Source organism: Pongo pygmaeus, chromosome 11, assembly GCF_028885625.2.
Source record: "Pongo pygmaeus isolate AG05252 chromosome 11, NHGRI_mPonPyg2-v2.0_pri, whole genome shotgun sequence".
In the NCBI taxonomy this organism is placed as follows: Eukaryota; Metazoa; Chordata; class Mammalia; order Primates; family Hominidae; genus Pongo; species Pongo pygmaeus.
In genome coordinates, this window is record NC_072384.2 from 33,551,764 (window position 1) to 33,569,623 (window position 17,860).

At 41.5% G+C, this 17,860-nt stretch overlaps 1 protein-coding gene across 8 annotated transcripts in view; it reads left to right on the forward strand.

Annotated features, from left to right (window-relative positions):
• Positions 1-17,860, forward strand: part of MGAT5 (alpha-1,6-mannosylglycoprotein 6-beta-N-acetylglucosaminyltransferase) — a 339,082-nt gene that overhangs the window by 140,344 nt on the left and 180,878 nt on the right. For all 8 annotated transcript variants that reach the window (XM_054478910.2, XM_063647391.1, XM_063647390.1 and 5 more), the window contains one exon: positions 7,028-7,192. In XM_054478910.2, the coding sequence (XP_054334885.1) occupies positions 7,028-7,192 (165 nt within the window). The remainder of the gene's footprint in view (positions 1-7,027; positions 7,193-17,860) is intronic.

Here is a 17,860-nt window from a genome sequence, read left to right on the forward strand (position 1 = left end):
GGTGAAAGCTTAAATCTGTAGTTCTAACCCAGAAGAGAAGGCTAGTCAGTGTTGCTGAGCATCTGAGCTGCTCTTTGACTTTGGTGATAATTGTTCATGCCCTTTTCTGTCCAGAATCTGCTGGCTGGGACAACTGCAGGGTGGAAGCCACCTTTGTCATTTCAGGAGCAGGCAAATTATCTAACATGTGGCTTTAAAATTCAAATGAGATAAGGCAATAAGGGTCACTAAGATGTTTCTGGTGGGTATTGCCTTACATGACTTTAGGGTACTGGTGGCACTATCTTTGATTCTTAAGAGTACAATTCATTGTACTATGTATATACATTTAAAATAAGACTTAATGCCTTTGTGACTGAAAATAATGTGAAATTTTATGTAAAATTAAAGCATATGAGGAAGTATGGAGAAGAATAAAGAATAAATACACTCTTTACCTCTAAGTGCAGATCTTACCGGATAAAATTGATTTCCCTTTAGTTCTTTAAAAAAAAAAGTGATACGTACATGTGTGTATATGTGTATATATGTACATGAATATATGCTTTTTAAAAAATTAAGATACTGCATTTCCTTATGCCATTAGGGGTTGTTTTTTTTTTTTTTTTTTTTTTTTTTTTTTTTTTTTTTTTTTTTTTTGAGATGGAATTTCACTCTTGTTGCCCAGGCTGGAGTGCAATGGCACGATCTCGGCTCACCGCAATCTCCGCCTCCCAGGTTCAAGCGATTCTCCTGCCTCAGCCTCCTTAATAGCTGGGATTACAGGCATGTGCCACCATGCCTGGTTAATTTTTTATTTTTTATTTTTAGTAGAGACGGGGTTTCTCCATGTTGGTCAGGCTGGTCTCGAACTCCCGACCTCAGGTGATCCGCCCTCCTCGGCCTCCCAAAGGGCTGGGATTACAGGCATGAGCTACTGCACCCAGCCAGCCATTAAGTATTTTTGATAACTGTACACTTTTCATTTTTTTATCCATCCACTTAACAAATATTTATTGAACTCCTGATATTAATAGCTAGTGGCCGTAAACAGAGATGACAAGCAGAGTTGGTCTCTGCCCTCCCTAAGTTTACAGTCTAGTGATTTATTCTATCTTATGAATGGCTGACATAATGTAATTTAATCTTTTTGTTGTGTGTTTGGGTAATTTCCAGTTCTTATCTGTAATAACACTATTTTATAAATAACACTGCTTTGAATGTCCTTGTACATAATAAATGGACTGTATTTGGGTCATTACTCTATTATCTTTCTGTGGAAAGGTCACTCTGAAATTAATTTAAAAATATATAATTGATGAAACTTGACATTCCTGACAGTCAGTGGAAATAAGAGGTTAGGGTTAATTCTTTTTTCATTAGCACCTTCCTTTCTCATTAACGCCCTGTCTTTGCCAGTTTCTCCAGAGCAGCAAGTGAAGCTGCTCTGTGGCTCTGTTGTTCATGCTCTGCCTCTCGGGCAACCATGGTGAAAAGGGATTTGATTTAGGAGCAGGCACAGATGTAAATTATTTTTGGCAGTTCAGATGTAAGACCTTGCTCATTGCATAGTTGGTTCTGTGCCATAGTATCATGGCGGCCGTACCTTCACGGTAGATCTCAACCTTGGTTGTGCCCCAATCCTTGATGGACTCTGCAGATCCGGATTTAGTGTGTTGGAGATGCAACCTGGTAACTGACTGCACAAAGTGAGTCTGATGCACAGCAGGGCTAAGAACCACTGCTTTAGAAGCATGTTCCAGGAAAAATGGGGTGGTGGACAGCGTAGCTCCCAAGCGTGGCCATTTTTGATAATTCCTCAAATACGGATTGATTTTGATGATCTGGGAAATGAAGGTTTACCACCCAGTCTCACAGCATTAGCTGATAGATCTATAAACCTTATTCCACCAGCAGGGCCCTCCTTTTTACTGAGATCCCATCTCCTTGAATTCCAGAGATGGAGAAAACTGTGACTTGCAGTTATAGCTCCTTGGCTGTCTGCTCAAGGATGTGTCTGTCAGGCCCTTCCAGTCACTTCTTACCCATCAATACCATGGCTTCCTGGAAATGAAAACTTAACAGAAGCTGTCAAATAACCTGTTCCAATGCAGTTTAATCGACCTTACCATTTATCAAAGAATGCCAGCATGATAGAAACGAAAGCCTGCTTCCTCCAGAGAGACATTTTAAATGTTTTTCAACTACTTTGATCTCGACTTCATCATGTACAGTAAGTTTTAGGAATGCAGAATTGCAGTAGTAATGTTGGGATTAAATTTTTATTGCGAAGGCTTTGAAGCACAAACAAAATTTTAAAAGCTCATTAGTAATTGAAAATGATAATCTTGTTGAGGACACATTTTATGGCTATAATAACTATAAGATGCAATGAAATATTAAAATATACTAGAATTTGGAGTAGTATTTTTCTCTCATTTTTTATTAAACTATAGAAATTATTTGTACAGTTGTATTTAATAAAAGGGTTACCATTAGGATTAAAACACAAACGGTCTGGGCGCGGTGGCTCATGCCTGTATTCCGAGCACTTTGGGAGGCTGAGGCTGGTGGATCACAAGGTCAGGAGTTTGAGACCAGCCTGACCAAGATGGTGAAAACCCATCTCTACTAAAAATACAAAAATTAGCTGGGTGTGGTGGCGCCTGTAATCCCAGCTACTCAGGAGGCTGAGGCAGGAGAATCGCTTGAACCCAGGAAGCGGAGGTTGCAGTGAGGTGAGATCGCGCCACTGCACTCCAGCCTTGGCCACAGAGCAAGACTCCATCTCAAAAAAAAAAAAAAAAAAAAAAAAAAAAAAAAAAAAAAAAAAAAAAAAAAGATTAAAACACAAAAATACTGTTATTTCTTTATTTTATTTTTTTTTTTTTATTAGAGATGGAGTATTGCTCTGGCTCTGTTACCCAGGCTGGAGTGCAGCGGTGTGATCTTGGCTCACTGCAACCTCCACCTCCCAGGTTCAAGCGATTCTCCTGCCTCAGCTTTCCGAGTAGCTGGGACTACAGGCACACACCACCACGCCCAGCTAATTTTTGTATTTTCTGTAGAGACGGGGTTTCACCATGTTGGTCAGGCTGGTCTCTAACTCCTGACCTCAGGTGATCCGCCTGCCTCGGCCTCCTAAAGTGCTAGGATTACAGGCGTGACCACCACGCCGGCCTCTTATTTCTTTAAAGTTGTGGTAAAACTGTTAACAGTTTTTGGAGGTTTAACAGTAAAATACAAAGGTGCAAAATAATTTCATTGCCCGGAAAGGTATAATTTATTGAGCCTTATTTGTGAGAGTACTATAGTTTGTTTCACTCATTCATTTGTTCACTTACATAACACATGCTTAATGTGCCAAGCACTGTATAATGATACAGATATGGGCTTGGCGTCATCTCTGTCGTTGTGTTTTTTATTAACAGCATCTTTAATCTTGGGTTGGCTGCTTTGAAGTGGTGACTCAGGTAGCTGCTTGAGTTGAAAATGAACTTTTTTCTTTCATATTGGGAGAGAAAACATGCCTACCTAGGTAAAGTGCTTAGAGAATTCAAGGTTTTTAGTAGCCTTATATTCCGTCTTCATTTTAAGGGAGAAGATAAAGAAAGAGTCTTAATTTTAAAAAAATCTTGGATCACTTGATGTATTTGGTAGTCTCCAGTGTCAGCTAGTGGATGTTTAGTGATACTGGATCAGGTGGACAGAGTTGCCACAGGACAGGGACATGAGTGAGTCTTAAGAGTGGTTGGTATATGTTGTCCCACGAACACGTGGCAAAATCCCAGAGGTTATTCCCTAACAAGTAGATTCTGGGGGAGCAAGTCAGAGATGCTTGCTGGTGGACAGGTCCGTTGTAGTTCTTAAGAGGTGGTGAAGCATGGTGGGTAAGAGCCATAGCCCTGGAACCAGACTGGGTTTGAGTCCTGGATCTGTAATCACCTCTGCTAAATTATTTAGCCTCTCTGTGCTATGATTTATTCATTTGTAAGAGGGGCATAGGGATGATCACATGCTCCTCAGATTGTCTTGGTAGGATTAGATGAATTAGTTCATGTAAAGTGCTCGGCACACTGCCTGGCATGTAGAAAGTTCAGTAAGTGGAGGAGGTGATACTGGGGTGGCCGTGGTGATGGGGATCCCTCCTCCTCATTATGAATCCCTTTTTACACTCCATGTCACACAGTCACAGAAGGTCAATCTTTGGCAGATGGGGTCAACAAGAGATACTAGGTCAGTTGTATTTACTGGTCACTGTAATTTGAGAACTGAGGGAGAATATCTTCCTAATTATAAGTATGACAACTTCGTATCCTACCTAGAGTATGCTCCACTAATGACTATCAGCAATAACAATGGATTGAGGGACTGTGTCCAGTAGTCTGTTGAGAGCCCATCAGCATTGGCTCATGTTCTATTAGCTCTCCCATAGGGAGGAAGGCAGACTTCCCTCACTGCAACTTTCTGTTGTATTTGTAGTAGTCCCTCCAGTGAATGGAAGTCACACATGATGCAGGTTCATTCAGTAGGCATTTCCTATCCTGTAACCTCTCTATCACAGTTCTCTCTCCATGTCTCCACAGAGGGGCAGTGGGGAATACAGAGGGGTTGAGAGAATGCACCTAATTCAGCGGTTGTCAAATCAGGGCAGTTTTGTCCCTCCAAGGGATATTTGTCAGTGTCTGGAGATGTTTTTGATTGCCACACCTGGAGAATTGCTGTTGTCATTCAGGGAGTAGAGACCAGGGATGCTGCTAAACATCTTACAATGCAAGGACAGTCACCACGACAACGAATTACCTGGCCCAAAGTGTCAGTAGTGCCGAGGTTGAGAAATCCTGAGTTAAGTCACACTAGGGGGCCAGGGCTTCTGTGCTTGGGCTTCTGTGCTTGGCCAACTACAATTACTGGTGATAGTTAAATGCTATTCTAGATTGTATTCGGATTCTAGCTGGCTGATGACACAGGCTCTAGGCAAAGAGGCTGAAATGGGGGAGATTGATCTTTTATATCTGAGGAGTATTTCTTTATGCTGAACATTGCCACTTCTCGCTGGCACGACTGCCCCCTTCTGTGTGGCTGGCCTCTGGCACTCTTCAGAACTCTGGAGAGCCAGTTGACGCATTAGACTTAGTGACAGAACAGGTGACCGACTCCCGCTGTCTGTGCCAACTAATGATGTGCCTGTGACAGACTGAGTCATGCTGACCGTGGGACTGCAGACCGCAGAGGAGAGTGCTCTCATGACCCCTTGGATAAAGCAGTAAAGCTTTGCATTACCTGAGGAGAGAGTTCTTTGGGAAGGATGAGAACATTTTCTAGTGAAAGGTTTTATTTTACTTATATATTTAACAGGCAGTTATGCAGTGCTTATTATGTGCCAGCCAGTATTCAAAACACTTTATAAATATTAACTCCTCTTGACAACCTCAAAGCTGAAGTGTTGTTCATGTCCCTCTTTTACAGATAAGGAAACAGGAATGCCAGAGGTAGGACTCAAACCTAGGAACTCTGGCTCCAAAGTCAGGCCCTTAACCACTGTGTTATGGATGAAAGACTCTGAACTTCACCCTTGGTTTCTTTTTTCTACCCAGGTTCTTGACTTCTGATTGGTCCCATTGAGATGTCAGGGAATTAAGCAGTCCTGAGGCAAGCCCTCATTTTATCAGCTCATTATTTAATATCTGTGAACCTCAGTTTTCTTATCTGTAAAATGGAGTCACATCTACCTCATGGGGAGGATGTGAAGATTAAACAGTTGTCCATTTTGCATTGCTATAAAAAACACATGAGCCTGGGTAATTTGTAAAGAAAAGAGGTTTATTTGGCTCAAGATTCTGCAGCTGTACAAGAAGCACAGCACCAGCATCTGCTTCTGGTTCACGGGGCATAATGGAACAGGCTGTTGCACCTTTGTTGAGGTTCGTTGGCTGTGGTCTGTGCTGTTTATGTGACCATGTGTGTTTATTTCATGGCCAGATTACCGCATCTGCTCAGGGACAAGTTTGCTCTGTTTTTAGGAGAATGGAAGGTGGCAACTTCCCATTTGTCTTAACTCAGGGCTTTTCTCAGTCCTGCTACCCACACTGTGCACTTTTCCCCTGGCCCACTCCCAATTCAGAAATGGGTCTGGATCCTATTTCTGTGGATGGTTATGCAGTCACCCATCTGCTTTTCTGACACATACAAGTCAGTGTATCTTTCTGTGATTATGAATTTTTAGAGGAGAGAGTCTAAGCTTATCTTTTTTTTTTCTTTGAATATCTTGTCTACAAATAGTAAATGCATCCATAGGGGTGAAGAAGGAGTTCCTGTAATTTTTCCAGAGGGAAGTTTAGTACTCTTTAATGTGTAGTCAGATGTGTGAGAAAGGGACCCAACTCTTAAATGTAAGAACCATGAGAGAGTGTCCCTAGCATCTAGAATAATATCTGGCACATAGTAGTAGCTTAATAAGTATTTGTGAGCAAATGAATGAGACTAATCTTTATTTTAAATATTTCCTAAATCTGATTATAGTCAACTCTGGGTTACCTAGCAGACCTGAAAATCTGGAGCTGTAGCTTTTATGAAGTGTTATTGTATGTAACTAACAGAATTAAACACTTTTAAAAAAAACTGAGACATGCTAGAGTATGCAACACGAAAAATAATGAACTTGATCCAGAGGCTACTTTGGGATCTTGCTGCACTCTTGGGGTGTCAAGCTTTGTGTGAGAAACTATGGTGCTGTAAGGAGGAGGAATTCAATGTAGTGCTACAGCAGGATGCTAAATAACAAGGAGTTTTCCTTGTTGACCAAGTAGCTGGAAATAGTTATACCATGTTACTTATTGCCAGACTTGCATTCCACGACAGACTGATGTATTTAGTAGGATCTGGGCCAGTTGAAGATGGCCCTTGTCATCTTTCAGATGTGGTTTGACAGATCTTTTGTATCACTTCAGAAACATTTGAGAAGTTTTTTCTCCATGATAAAGAGAGCAAGCCAGACAGATATATAGAGGTCATAGAATTTTAAAATTGTCTGCACTTTCTTTTACAGATCTGAAGAAAACCCTTGCTGTGTTATTAGATAACATTTTGCAGCGCATTGGCAAGTTGGAGTCGAAGGTGGACAATCTTGTTGTCAATGGCACCGGAACAAACTCAACCAACTCCACCACGGCTGTTCCCAGCTTGGTTGCACTTGAGAAAATTAATGTGGCAGGTAAAAAAAAAGCTATTCTCTGCCCTGATACGGAGTCACACCCTGCTTTGGACCAAGAAGAGAATAAAGGAGAGCAGTGATTCTTACTGGAACCTGCATAATATAAATTCTATAAACTTGGCATGGCCATTGTAAAGATAAGTCTAAATTTATTTTTTAATAGCAGATGTTAAAATGCTTTTTATAGTTTTATCGTGATGCATAATATTTGGTGGTTTGTGTGACACATTTGCTCTTAATGAGATCCTGGAATTCACTTGTAAAGAGACGATTCATGGCATAGATTAAATGAAATATAGAGGTTATTTGAGAAGCTCGTGCCTTTTAGAGTTCCTTCCTCCTCCGTACTCCCATCAGACAATTTTGAAAGTCTGTTACGTATAATAGGTTCTCTCCTCCCTGTTGTTAAAAAAGAGCCACCATTGCAGAAAATGCCTCCTATGTATATATGGAGAAATAGAAATTCTGGAAATGGCTTTTAGGAGATAACTCCTGCCTAATCCTAGGCAGATTCTGTAGCCACTCATGTACACCACCATACGGTTCCCACTGGGAGGCATTTTGTTTGGCTTCTTCTGGAAACTGGAATATTGGATGAGACAAGGAAAATTGACTAAAAACAACACCCAGATTATACGCAGCATGTTGTTGCCTACAGCTCACATTAGTATCCCCCCACCCCCGCAACTCCCCCACCATCACACTGCTCTGAGGTCAGCCCCTGGGTCTTTGTGCTTGAGCCAGGACTGCTCTTGTTAGGGTGACCACAATTTTCTGGGGACCCAGGACAAAGTGAAGAGCCTGGGGATTAGGATTCAGTGGTTTGGGTGAATGGTTGTGAACAAGCTGTCTATACTTTTGGTGGGTGGTAGCCAAACTCTGGTTAATAGATAAAAGTAAGTAACTAGGTTACTTTTGACATCAGTTCCTGCTTTAAAAAAAATCTTGTTTCATATACTTTTAAGCTTATTTATTTTCCTTTCCCTTTTGCTTGTAAAAATTCACACACTTAAGTGGGAGAGATTATTTACCTTTCCCACCTCCCAGTGTCAAAACATTTAATTGTTTTACGTTATGCAAGCTGGTTATTACCTTTTTTAATGTTCTTTGCCCTTGAGCAAATTTTAAATTGAAAAATATATTTCTAATAATTCAAAGTATTCAACCAAAGGTATTAAAAATAACTTTTAATTACAACACAGAGGCAGTGTCATCTAGGCCATAAATCCTGTCTTCCTTGCAGTTTCCAACAGCTTCTGTAATTAGACAAGAGAACCTCCCACTGTGTTTAGCTGCTTTTTAATAACTGGAACCATGCCTCTTCAGTCTCCACTTGCCACCCCTGTACCCAGTAGAAAATGCTACTGGAAAGGCCCTATCTGGTTTCATCACTGTTCTGTGTCATATTTCTGGAGGTGGGATGGAGTGTTCTGCCTTTAACTTTGCTGTTCCCCACTGCCTCTGAAGTCCTGTGGCTTGTGAGCCCCTATAAACACATCTGCTGTCATTCTTTCCCCCAATGTGGGATCTTGCTGCTCTGGCTGTCTTGTTTGTTGCAAGGCTCACAAGGACTTTGCTACCTGGGCTTTAAGCCACAGAGCACAGGGTCGTGGGTACACCTCTAAGAAGGAAATGGGAAGGACTTGGTGACTACTTTCAAACGAAGTATGGAAATATACCAGCCATATGTATTGAGCTAGTGTACCGCGTAACAAGTATCATATTCTCTAAGCCAATGGCTCTGAGCGGGACTCCTTTAAATGTGCCACTGGTGCTGTGTTTTTAATAATATTTAAAGAGCCAGAGTGTTGTGTTTTGTTTTTTTTTTCCTTTTTGGGAAATGGGAGCAAATTTAGAGTTACACATTTAATGATTAACCTCATTTGCATGTCTTTGCATCTCTCAGGTATGTGTGGGACACAGTCCATACCATCATGATTTTTACTGGCTAATTAGGAAAAGAATACACATGCATAAAATGACACAAACCATGGTTGCTGTAAAGTAGGGGTGACACAGAAAAAAATTGGGAGGCAGGGAAGGAGAGGAAACTAACATTTAGTAGCTGTCCAGTAAATACAAGTTCCTCTGCCTGACCCTCCAATGTACATGATTTTACTTAATCTTCTTAGCATCTCTGAGAAGTGTTTTCACAGGTTTTGTTGAGTTTAAGTACTTGGGAGTGGGTAACTGTTGGTGCTGGAGTCCCCTGAGCTCAGCTTAAGATCTGCTAGTGCTATGTAGAGAAGAGATTCTGAGTGTTAACTCCATCTCTCCTTCCATTTGTAAATTATCATAAAGGCGTGTGTCTGTAAAAAAGATGCTACCATTTTCTTACCTAGAAGAGAGCTGCCAGTTTCCTAGATTTAATCATCTGTCTCATTAAAGATTTCTCTGTCTCATTGTCTGCTCTCAGGCTAATGTTTGTAAAAGCTGGTCCGTGTATGTGTGTGTGTCTGTGTGTGTGTGTGTGTGTGCACGTGCGCGTGCATGCATGCAGAGGCATCCCTTTCATAGACACTGTCTTGGCCAGAGTGGATCTAAATATGCTGGACAGCCTTCTTCATTTCCCCCAGAAGGTGGGGGGGTCCTTTATATCTTAGCAGTCAACTACATATTTTTAAAAAATGATTTGCCATGTCTATAGAGTACCAGAAAGAAGAACAAGGATTTAAGTGAACAGTTCTCATTTATGAGCAGCCCTTCCTTGCTTTTCTGCCCTCTCTCTGATCCACAATCATGCTGGTGTCTTCAGACCCCTCTGTCAACCCAAGAATGGCTCCTGAGCTGTGAGAGTTCAGTTTTATGGGATTCCAATCCTCACCGAGTAAAGTTTTTCTCTCTCCCTTCCTGAATGGAGACATGTGGTAATTGCTCAGAAATGTTCTCCCTGGTGTGTCTTTACTGCTGACTCTGGTGTCTTATTGCTCACTGATGTTTCTGATTGCTTATTGTTATGTCTTATTGCTTGCTGATATATCTTCTGGTTGGCTATAAACTGTCTCTAAATTGGGTACCATAGCAATTGAAGAAGGATTCCCTAAATTTATTTTCTTTAGAGGGATAGCTGTGTGTGTGTGTGTGTGTGTGTGTGTGTGTGTGTGTGTCTCCTTATTTTCTCTCTCTAGCTGTGTTCTGTGTAGCTTTTATCCAGTATGGCTTATCCTCACAAATTTATCACCAAGGGTTTTTTAATGTGAAAGTAAATTTGCCCCTAGGGAAATTTAGGTGGAAATGAGCTTTATTAAAATCAAGAAATCAGATTGAACTGGATTTTTGAGCTCTGTTTGTCTTGTTGAAGAGAAAGGGGACTCAAAGGAATGAAAAAGCAGATTTTTAAAATCCCAACCCTTCCACCAATCACACAGTAAATTAATTTCTCCATATTCACTTTCTAAAAGGGCTTGAAAGGCCTTCATCAAAATTCTCTCCTTTTAGAATGATGCTTTGAATTTTAGAAAGACCCATTCTGTGTTTCTCTAGTTTTGTGATCTTAAATGAGGAAGTGGAGTGAATAGGATTGGATCTATGGTTCTTTGTCATGTACCTGAAATGGGGAAAAGGTAAAAAGTATACATATCTGATCATGAAAATGCTTACCTTCTAAGGACTGAGTGTCTGATACATCTTTGTTCTGCCCATAGTGTCTTGATTGTAGCCTTACCTGTTGGAGGTAATTCAGTAAATATTGCTCACATGGATTGGTTTCTATTGGAGGGAACAGCATTTGGTTTCACCACCCGGAGGAGTTTCTTCTTACAGTTCTTCTTCTCCATTTACATTTGTGGCGATTTGCCTGGAAGTCAGACTTGGTACTTCATTTCCCTAGTTCTCAGACCTTAGCAGACACCACCTAAGAAGTGGGACTGCCTTTTTTGTTGGTCAGGACTGAACTTCTCATCGACGGTTATGGGATGTGGAGGCTTCATAGGATGTGATAGTTACAATCCTAGATTGTGATATTTTAGAGGACAAGAACATTGTGCAGCTCTGTACGGGGTAGTGTATGTATGTGCATGTGTACACATTTATTTATATTCTCAATAACGAGTTGTCATTCAGCTTCAGCTGAATAACTGGCCAGTGTTGACTGTTCCCTAAAAGCCAAAACCATAATGATACCATCCACGTAGTGTTGTGATGACTTAACAATTGCGAGGTCACTTGGGAAGCAGAATCACAAAATCAAAGGTACAGGTATAACTCAAGCAACTGTTTCCTGGTATTTAATCCAAATTGAACTTGCAGCAACCCTGCATTTTTTCCAAAGTGGGGAGCGATATGCAACACTTTCCAGTATTTGGGGTTGAAGTGCAATGTATTTGAATTTGGAAGCTGTTCTTAAAAACAGCAACCATTATTATTATCCTTAACATTTGAAAGTTGAAAATGAAAAATGTCCCTGCTGAGTTCCAGGGCTTGCATTTGGAAGTGCAGTTTCCCCCGCTTTGTGCTGCTAATGGACCTTGAAATTTAGTTGCACCTGTGCTCTTACCTTGTATGTGTACCCGTGTTATCAGTTTGTGTTGAAGTAGCACCTGAAGTGTCCCAGCTCCACCCGTGGGCAGTGGCTCGGCAGATGACTTTCCCAGGGTCAGATATTGGCATGTCAGTGAGATCCCAGATGCTCCTGAGAGATAGGCAAAAGATGAGATTGCAGGTGACTTCCTATTAAGTTGAGCAAGAAGCAAATATGTTCTGTCTATCTACCTGTCACTTTCTGTTTTGTTATTTGCAATGGTAACAATAAATATGTGGACCCTTGTCAGAAGCTATTCTTTTGGTATCTTTACAGAAAAATGCTTGTCTTTGTTGGTATGGTTTTTACTTTGTGTGGTCAAGGATATTTTGATTTTTATTTAGAAGAAGAAAAACGTAGTTCAGAAATGATGGTGATCTTTGAGGAAGTGTATTTATAGCAGTGATTAACAGCTGTGGGTGATTTTGCCCCCAGGAGACACATGGTAATGTCAGGAGACATTCTGGTTGTCACAAATGAAGAGGTGCTATTTCCTTTTTTTTTTTTTTTGAGACAGAGTCTCGCTCTGTCGCTCAGGCTAGAATGCAGTGGCATGATCACAGCTCTCTGCAGCCTTGACCTTCCGTGTCTCCACCCCCTGCCGCCTCAGCCTTCTGAGTAGCTGGGACTACAGGCAATGTGCCATCATGCCCGGCTAATTCTTTTTTCTTATTTTTTGTAGAGAATAGGGTCTTGCTGTGTTGCCCAGGCTGGTTGGGCTCCTAGGCTCAAACGATCCTCCCACCTCAGCCTCCCAAAGTTCTGGGATTACAAGCATGAGCCACTGTGACTGGCCTATTTACTTCTAATAGATGAAGACCAGAGATGCTGCAAAAAGCATCCTACAGTATATAAGACACTGCCCACAATAGAAGTATCCAGCCCCAAAGGTTAGTTGTGGCAGGTTTGTGAAATTCTGATCTATGAGATACTGTTAGAATCTGGTGCCAGCAGATATTTTCACGTATGGTTAGTGCAGAAAGATGCCTGAGACGCTGAAGTTTCCTGATTGGCCAGCTGAGACCTAAAGTTCCTTTCCCTTTTCCTAGCAAGGCTGTTTACAAGCCCCCCCACCCCCGCCACCCCCCAACCTCCACCTCATTTAGCTTTGCCACTGGTCTTGAAGGCCTCCAAGGAAAGAGATTTTAGAAACTCCCAGAAGACTATTTTAGGATCCTGACCTTAAGGAACTCCTTTCCTGGCCCACAGTGTGCTTTTGGCAATGTACATTTTACTTTTGCTTCTATAGAAGGTAATTATTTCTTCTCATGAAAGGACCACTAATTCCAGATAATAATGGTACAAAGTAGTCTTAGAGAATGGGTTTAAATTGCAGAATGTTTTAGAAGAAATTCTTTGTTATTTTAAGCAAAGTATATAATTATCAAGATATGAGAGAGTAAATTAAATAAGTTAAAGAAAACAAGACAGGTCCCCAAGGATCTACTTTACATCAGAAAATACCCTTCACAGCATACTTGGAGCAATACTGAAGAAAATGAGACTGGAGAGTTAATTGGGATTTGTGAAGCATTTTCAATGTTAAATGAAGGAGTTTCTATTTTGTTCCCTGGGCGGTGGCAGTTGATGAGAGGTTTAAAGTAGGAGGATGAATAGGTGTGAGGTCTGTATTTTCAGAGAATAATTACCAGCCATGTGGAGTGAGATACATATGAAGGGGTGAGAGAGACTGCAGTTAATCTTCAGTTAGGAGGAGAATGCCCTGGATTAGAGATGTTCCTACGGCCCAGGGAGAAGGAGAATTTGAGACCCACTTTAGGGTGAAGCTGGTGTGATGGGGACATGGACAGACCGTGGGAAAGTTCAAGGGAGAAGTTGTCATAATTATTTCCAAGGGTGTAGCTTGAAGGATAACTGGGTGACTCATTATTGAGGAAACAACCCAGCAGAGAGACAAGGTTCCATGAGGACTGTAGCCACAAGCCATTTGTTTCAGAATATCAGTTTAAAGGCAGTTGAAACTTTGGTGCTTAGTGTTGAGGGGATGAGGGACAATGAAAGGCAGCATCTGTGGAACCAGACTGGCTTGGTTCAAATACTGGCTCCACCACTTCATAGCAGTATGTCTTTGGGTAAGTTTCTTAACCTTCTTCTGGCTGAGTTTCCCCATTTGTAAAATGCGGGAAATAATAGTAGTGCCCATTTCACAGTATTGTTAGAAGGTATATTAGTCCATTTTTACAGTGCTATAAAGATACTACCTGGGACTGGGTAATTTATAAAGAAAGGAGGTTTAACTGACTCAGAGTTCCACATGGCTGGGGAGGCATCAGGAAACTTGAATCATAGTGGAAGGGGAAGGAAGGTACGTCTTACATGGCGACAGGAGAGAGCGAGCGAGAGAGCAAGTAAGTGCCACACTTCAAAATCATCTGCTCTCCTGAGAACTCACTACCATGAGAACAGCATGAGGGAAACTGCCCCCATAATCCATTCACCTCCCACCAGCTCCCTCCCCTGATATGGGATTAAAATTCGAGATGAGATTTGGGTAGGGACACAGAGCCGAACCACGTCAGGAGGATTAGGTGAGACCGATAACGTGCTTAGAAACATGTCTGGCATAAAGTCGGTACTGTATGAGCATTTGTTAATTACAGTTTAAAAGTTACATATTTGGAATATTGACATAAAAATGGAACACTGTAGTGACTACTTATTTGGATATCACCACTAGTAGTGAAATTAATATTTTGTATAGTGCTTTATAGATGAGAAAATAATTTGTATATAGTATTTCACTGGAACATTTTAAATTTGAAGTTCCCAAATTGATCTTTTTGTGCCTCTGTTATCAATATTTAGCTCATCACGAAATTCGTGTTTTGTCAATAATCTCTTGGTTCAAGAGGCCAACCACCTAGCTTATATTAACTTAAACTAAAAGGGAACTCGGGGCTCATGTCATTTGAAAGTTTGTAGGATGCTGTTGAGAGATTCAGTCATAGGAACTGTCTTCAGGAACCTCAGCTGTGTCCTCTCAGGTATTGGATACTGTCAGAAGCCAGTCTTTTGGTATGTTTACCAAAAATTCTTCTCATTGTTGGTATAGTTTTCACTTTATGTTGTCAAGAGGGTTTTGCTTTTTATCATTAAGAAGAAAATACAGTTCAGAAGTGATGCTGTCCTTCAAGGCTGTGTTAATATGTTCTGTCTTTTATTTTGCCTTCATTCTTAGGCCATCTTTGCATGGTGGGGGCAGAGACGGATGGTCCCAAGGAGGCTCTAGGTTTTAGTTTTCAGTCCCAGACGGCTGTGCTGCTTTCCAGGAAGTTTTGGCAACTCTCTAGAGCAGGGTTATGATTGGCTTGGCTTGGCCTCTATGCCTATTCATGATCCAGTCAGAGTGACCAGTATCATGTTCCATCCTGATTGGCTAGGCCTGGGTCACATGGGTCACCCCTGGGAATTCATGGTATAGGAGAGGTTCCCTGAAGAGATTCCAGATGAGCAGATAAAATGCATATGGCTACTAGAGACCCTGGTCATGTCACGGTTTGGCTTTCTGGAGCTATCCTAAACCTGACTCAAGCTTTTCTCTCCTTGAGTGTTTGGAGGGCAAAGCCTCAGGATTGCTAACTTTCTACCTCCATTTTAAGCACTACTGTGGCCGAATGTGCCTCAGCCCCACTTGGAACGAGCCCAAACCCCTGCCTGCAGTTTATTCATGCTCTTACATACTTAACATGTTTTTGTCCACAGCCTGGCATGCTTCTGTTGTTCTGGCTGACTCTTTACCACCTTTTTCAAGTCTCATCTGAAGCTCTGTCTCCCTAAGACTTGCCTGATGCCCCTCACACCCCAGAGGTTTGTGGTGTCCTTGCCTTGTGTTCCTACCATGTGTGTCCTTGGACTTTTCCACTCTTTGCTTGTCTTCACAGCCAGTCTGTAAGCTCCTGAAAGGCATGGGTGGGATCTCATATTTTTCTTTTCAGTTCAGTGCTGAGCTTGGAGTCTGGCCAATCACAGGTTTTATCAATAAATGTCCAGCTGGGTACACTTCTCCCTCTCCCGAACACAACTCCTGCCGGTCAGCCACTGTGTCCTAGAACCTTTGCCATGACACTGATGGCCATGCTTTCACTTCTAGATCACCATTTCTGCCACTTATGTGCTTTGACAGGTCCCTGAATCCTTTTGGAATTCCCAGAAGCACCTGGAAAGTTCACTGCTAAATTGTTAAGACCAGAAAAGCCTTTGTTTCACTTCACTTTTGAAAACTGAGATTCCATAATAAGAATTTATTTTGTGTTTCTTAGTGGCTAATTATAAACATGTAAGTAGGATTAAAAAAATTCAGGCCACCTCCACTACCTGAGAGGTTGCTTTGAATGAATAGTTCTTGCAGAAAAGAAACAGGGACCCAGAATTTCTAATTCTGTTGGACTAATTACTGACCCTTCAAGGAATACATGGCTTGTTTCATTTCGAAAAGTGAGACTATATATATCCCTGTCGGTCCCTAGCCACTTGATGGGGGAACTCAGTAACATACACTGCAGGGCTGTCCTGGGGACCTTGAAAATGCCTCTGCTCAAGGTTGTTCTTTGTATTGGTGATAGGACATGCTGAAATTAGACTTGTTTGTTTTAATCAGAAGGTGACAGAACCCACTTGCTTAATTTGGCTTAATGAGGTATGTGTATACAGTTGTGATATCAGCTTACATATGGTATTGATTCAATAGATGTTCCACAGCTACAGCATAGCATATGCTTCCTCAGATAGTCCCTTGTCTGTGCTGTTTCATCCTTTACCTGTTTTCACTGACAAGTATTTCAACAAACTCACTGTAGAACCTGAGATTTTAAAATTTAAAAAAATACTTGGAATAAAACTGATTTGGTGAGACATGAAAGAGAGGTATCTGACTCCATGTTTTTGAAAAGGTTTTGTAGGTTTGAAGATTTCTGGGGTTTTGAGAGATTTTCCTTTAAGCTGTGCTTTTGGCTTTGCATATCCACAGCTTCTAAAATTAGGCAGCCTAAATAAAAATCAGTTGCTAGTTTTTGTTTTTCCCTTCTTGCTTACATCCCAGAAAAAGGAGAGAAAGCAATGCGGGGTGAAGATGGTTTGAAATTCTTTGGGTTTAGAAATGACAGAAAGAGGGATTCAATTAGGGATGTGACTGAACTGCCCTACAGTTCAGGACAGCAGGAATAATCTTCATCTCACAGCCTCCTTTTTCTGTACTTCTTTTACCCTTGAACATTCAGCAAGTCTCACGTGTGGGATCACGAACCCCAAATCTGCTTATGTCAAGCAGAGGGCCCATGGCGTGGACAGAGCCAGCTGAGGACAATATGTCTGGGATTGACAGAGCATTATAAACTGCATTTTGATTTGCATTGTCAGAGCTGGACAGCTGCACTCTTAGCTGGTTTTAAGCTGTCTTGAAGTTTCATGTTGGAGAGGTTTTCTAGTCAACATTTACTGTGGAAACTTTCCTTTAGCTTGGTGCAGCTAGAGATGGGCTCTTGAACCAGAGAAAAGTGGACACCCAGTGAAGGACTTGTGCTAATGTTTTCCCCCCATGGGCGACTTGATTAAACAGCATCCATATGATTATGGGACCCTGGATAAACCCAGTCAGTTTCCTCATTGATAAAATGAGGATAAGACATGGTATTGTTGCTAGGAGTATAAGTTAACATGTGGAACACACTCAGGGTGCTGCATACAAAATAAGAGCTCAGTTAAGTTTTGGCTATTGCCTCATACACTTCTTAAGTGTCCAACTCAGGTTTTCACTCCTGGGCCAGGCATGCAGCAGATGGTCAGTGCCTGATGGGCATGTAAACTACCCATTCCCAATGTTGCATTTTATACAGAAAACCAGACCTTGTGAAAGGGCTGTCCGGAAGCTACTTGGCATTCACAGCCTGGACCTGGTCTTTGGCATCAGACATTTTTGAGCAGAACTCTGGGTCCACTTGCATACTTGCTGTTAGCATTTTATTATACTTACCATTGCTGAGCCTCCGATTCATGCTCTGTGCAATGGTGGTAGTGACACCAACACTGTCCTCATGGTGAGGATGCAATGAGATGATGCATATTGAGATCCTGGTCCAACATCTCCCTGTGACCTACCTACTGACCTTGCCGTCTGTGATTAATACCCTGTT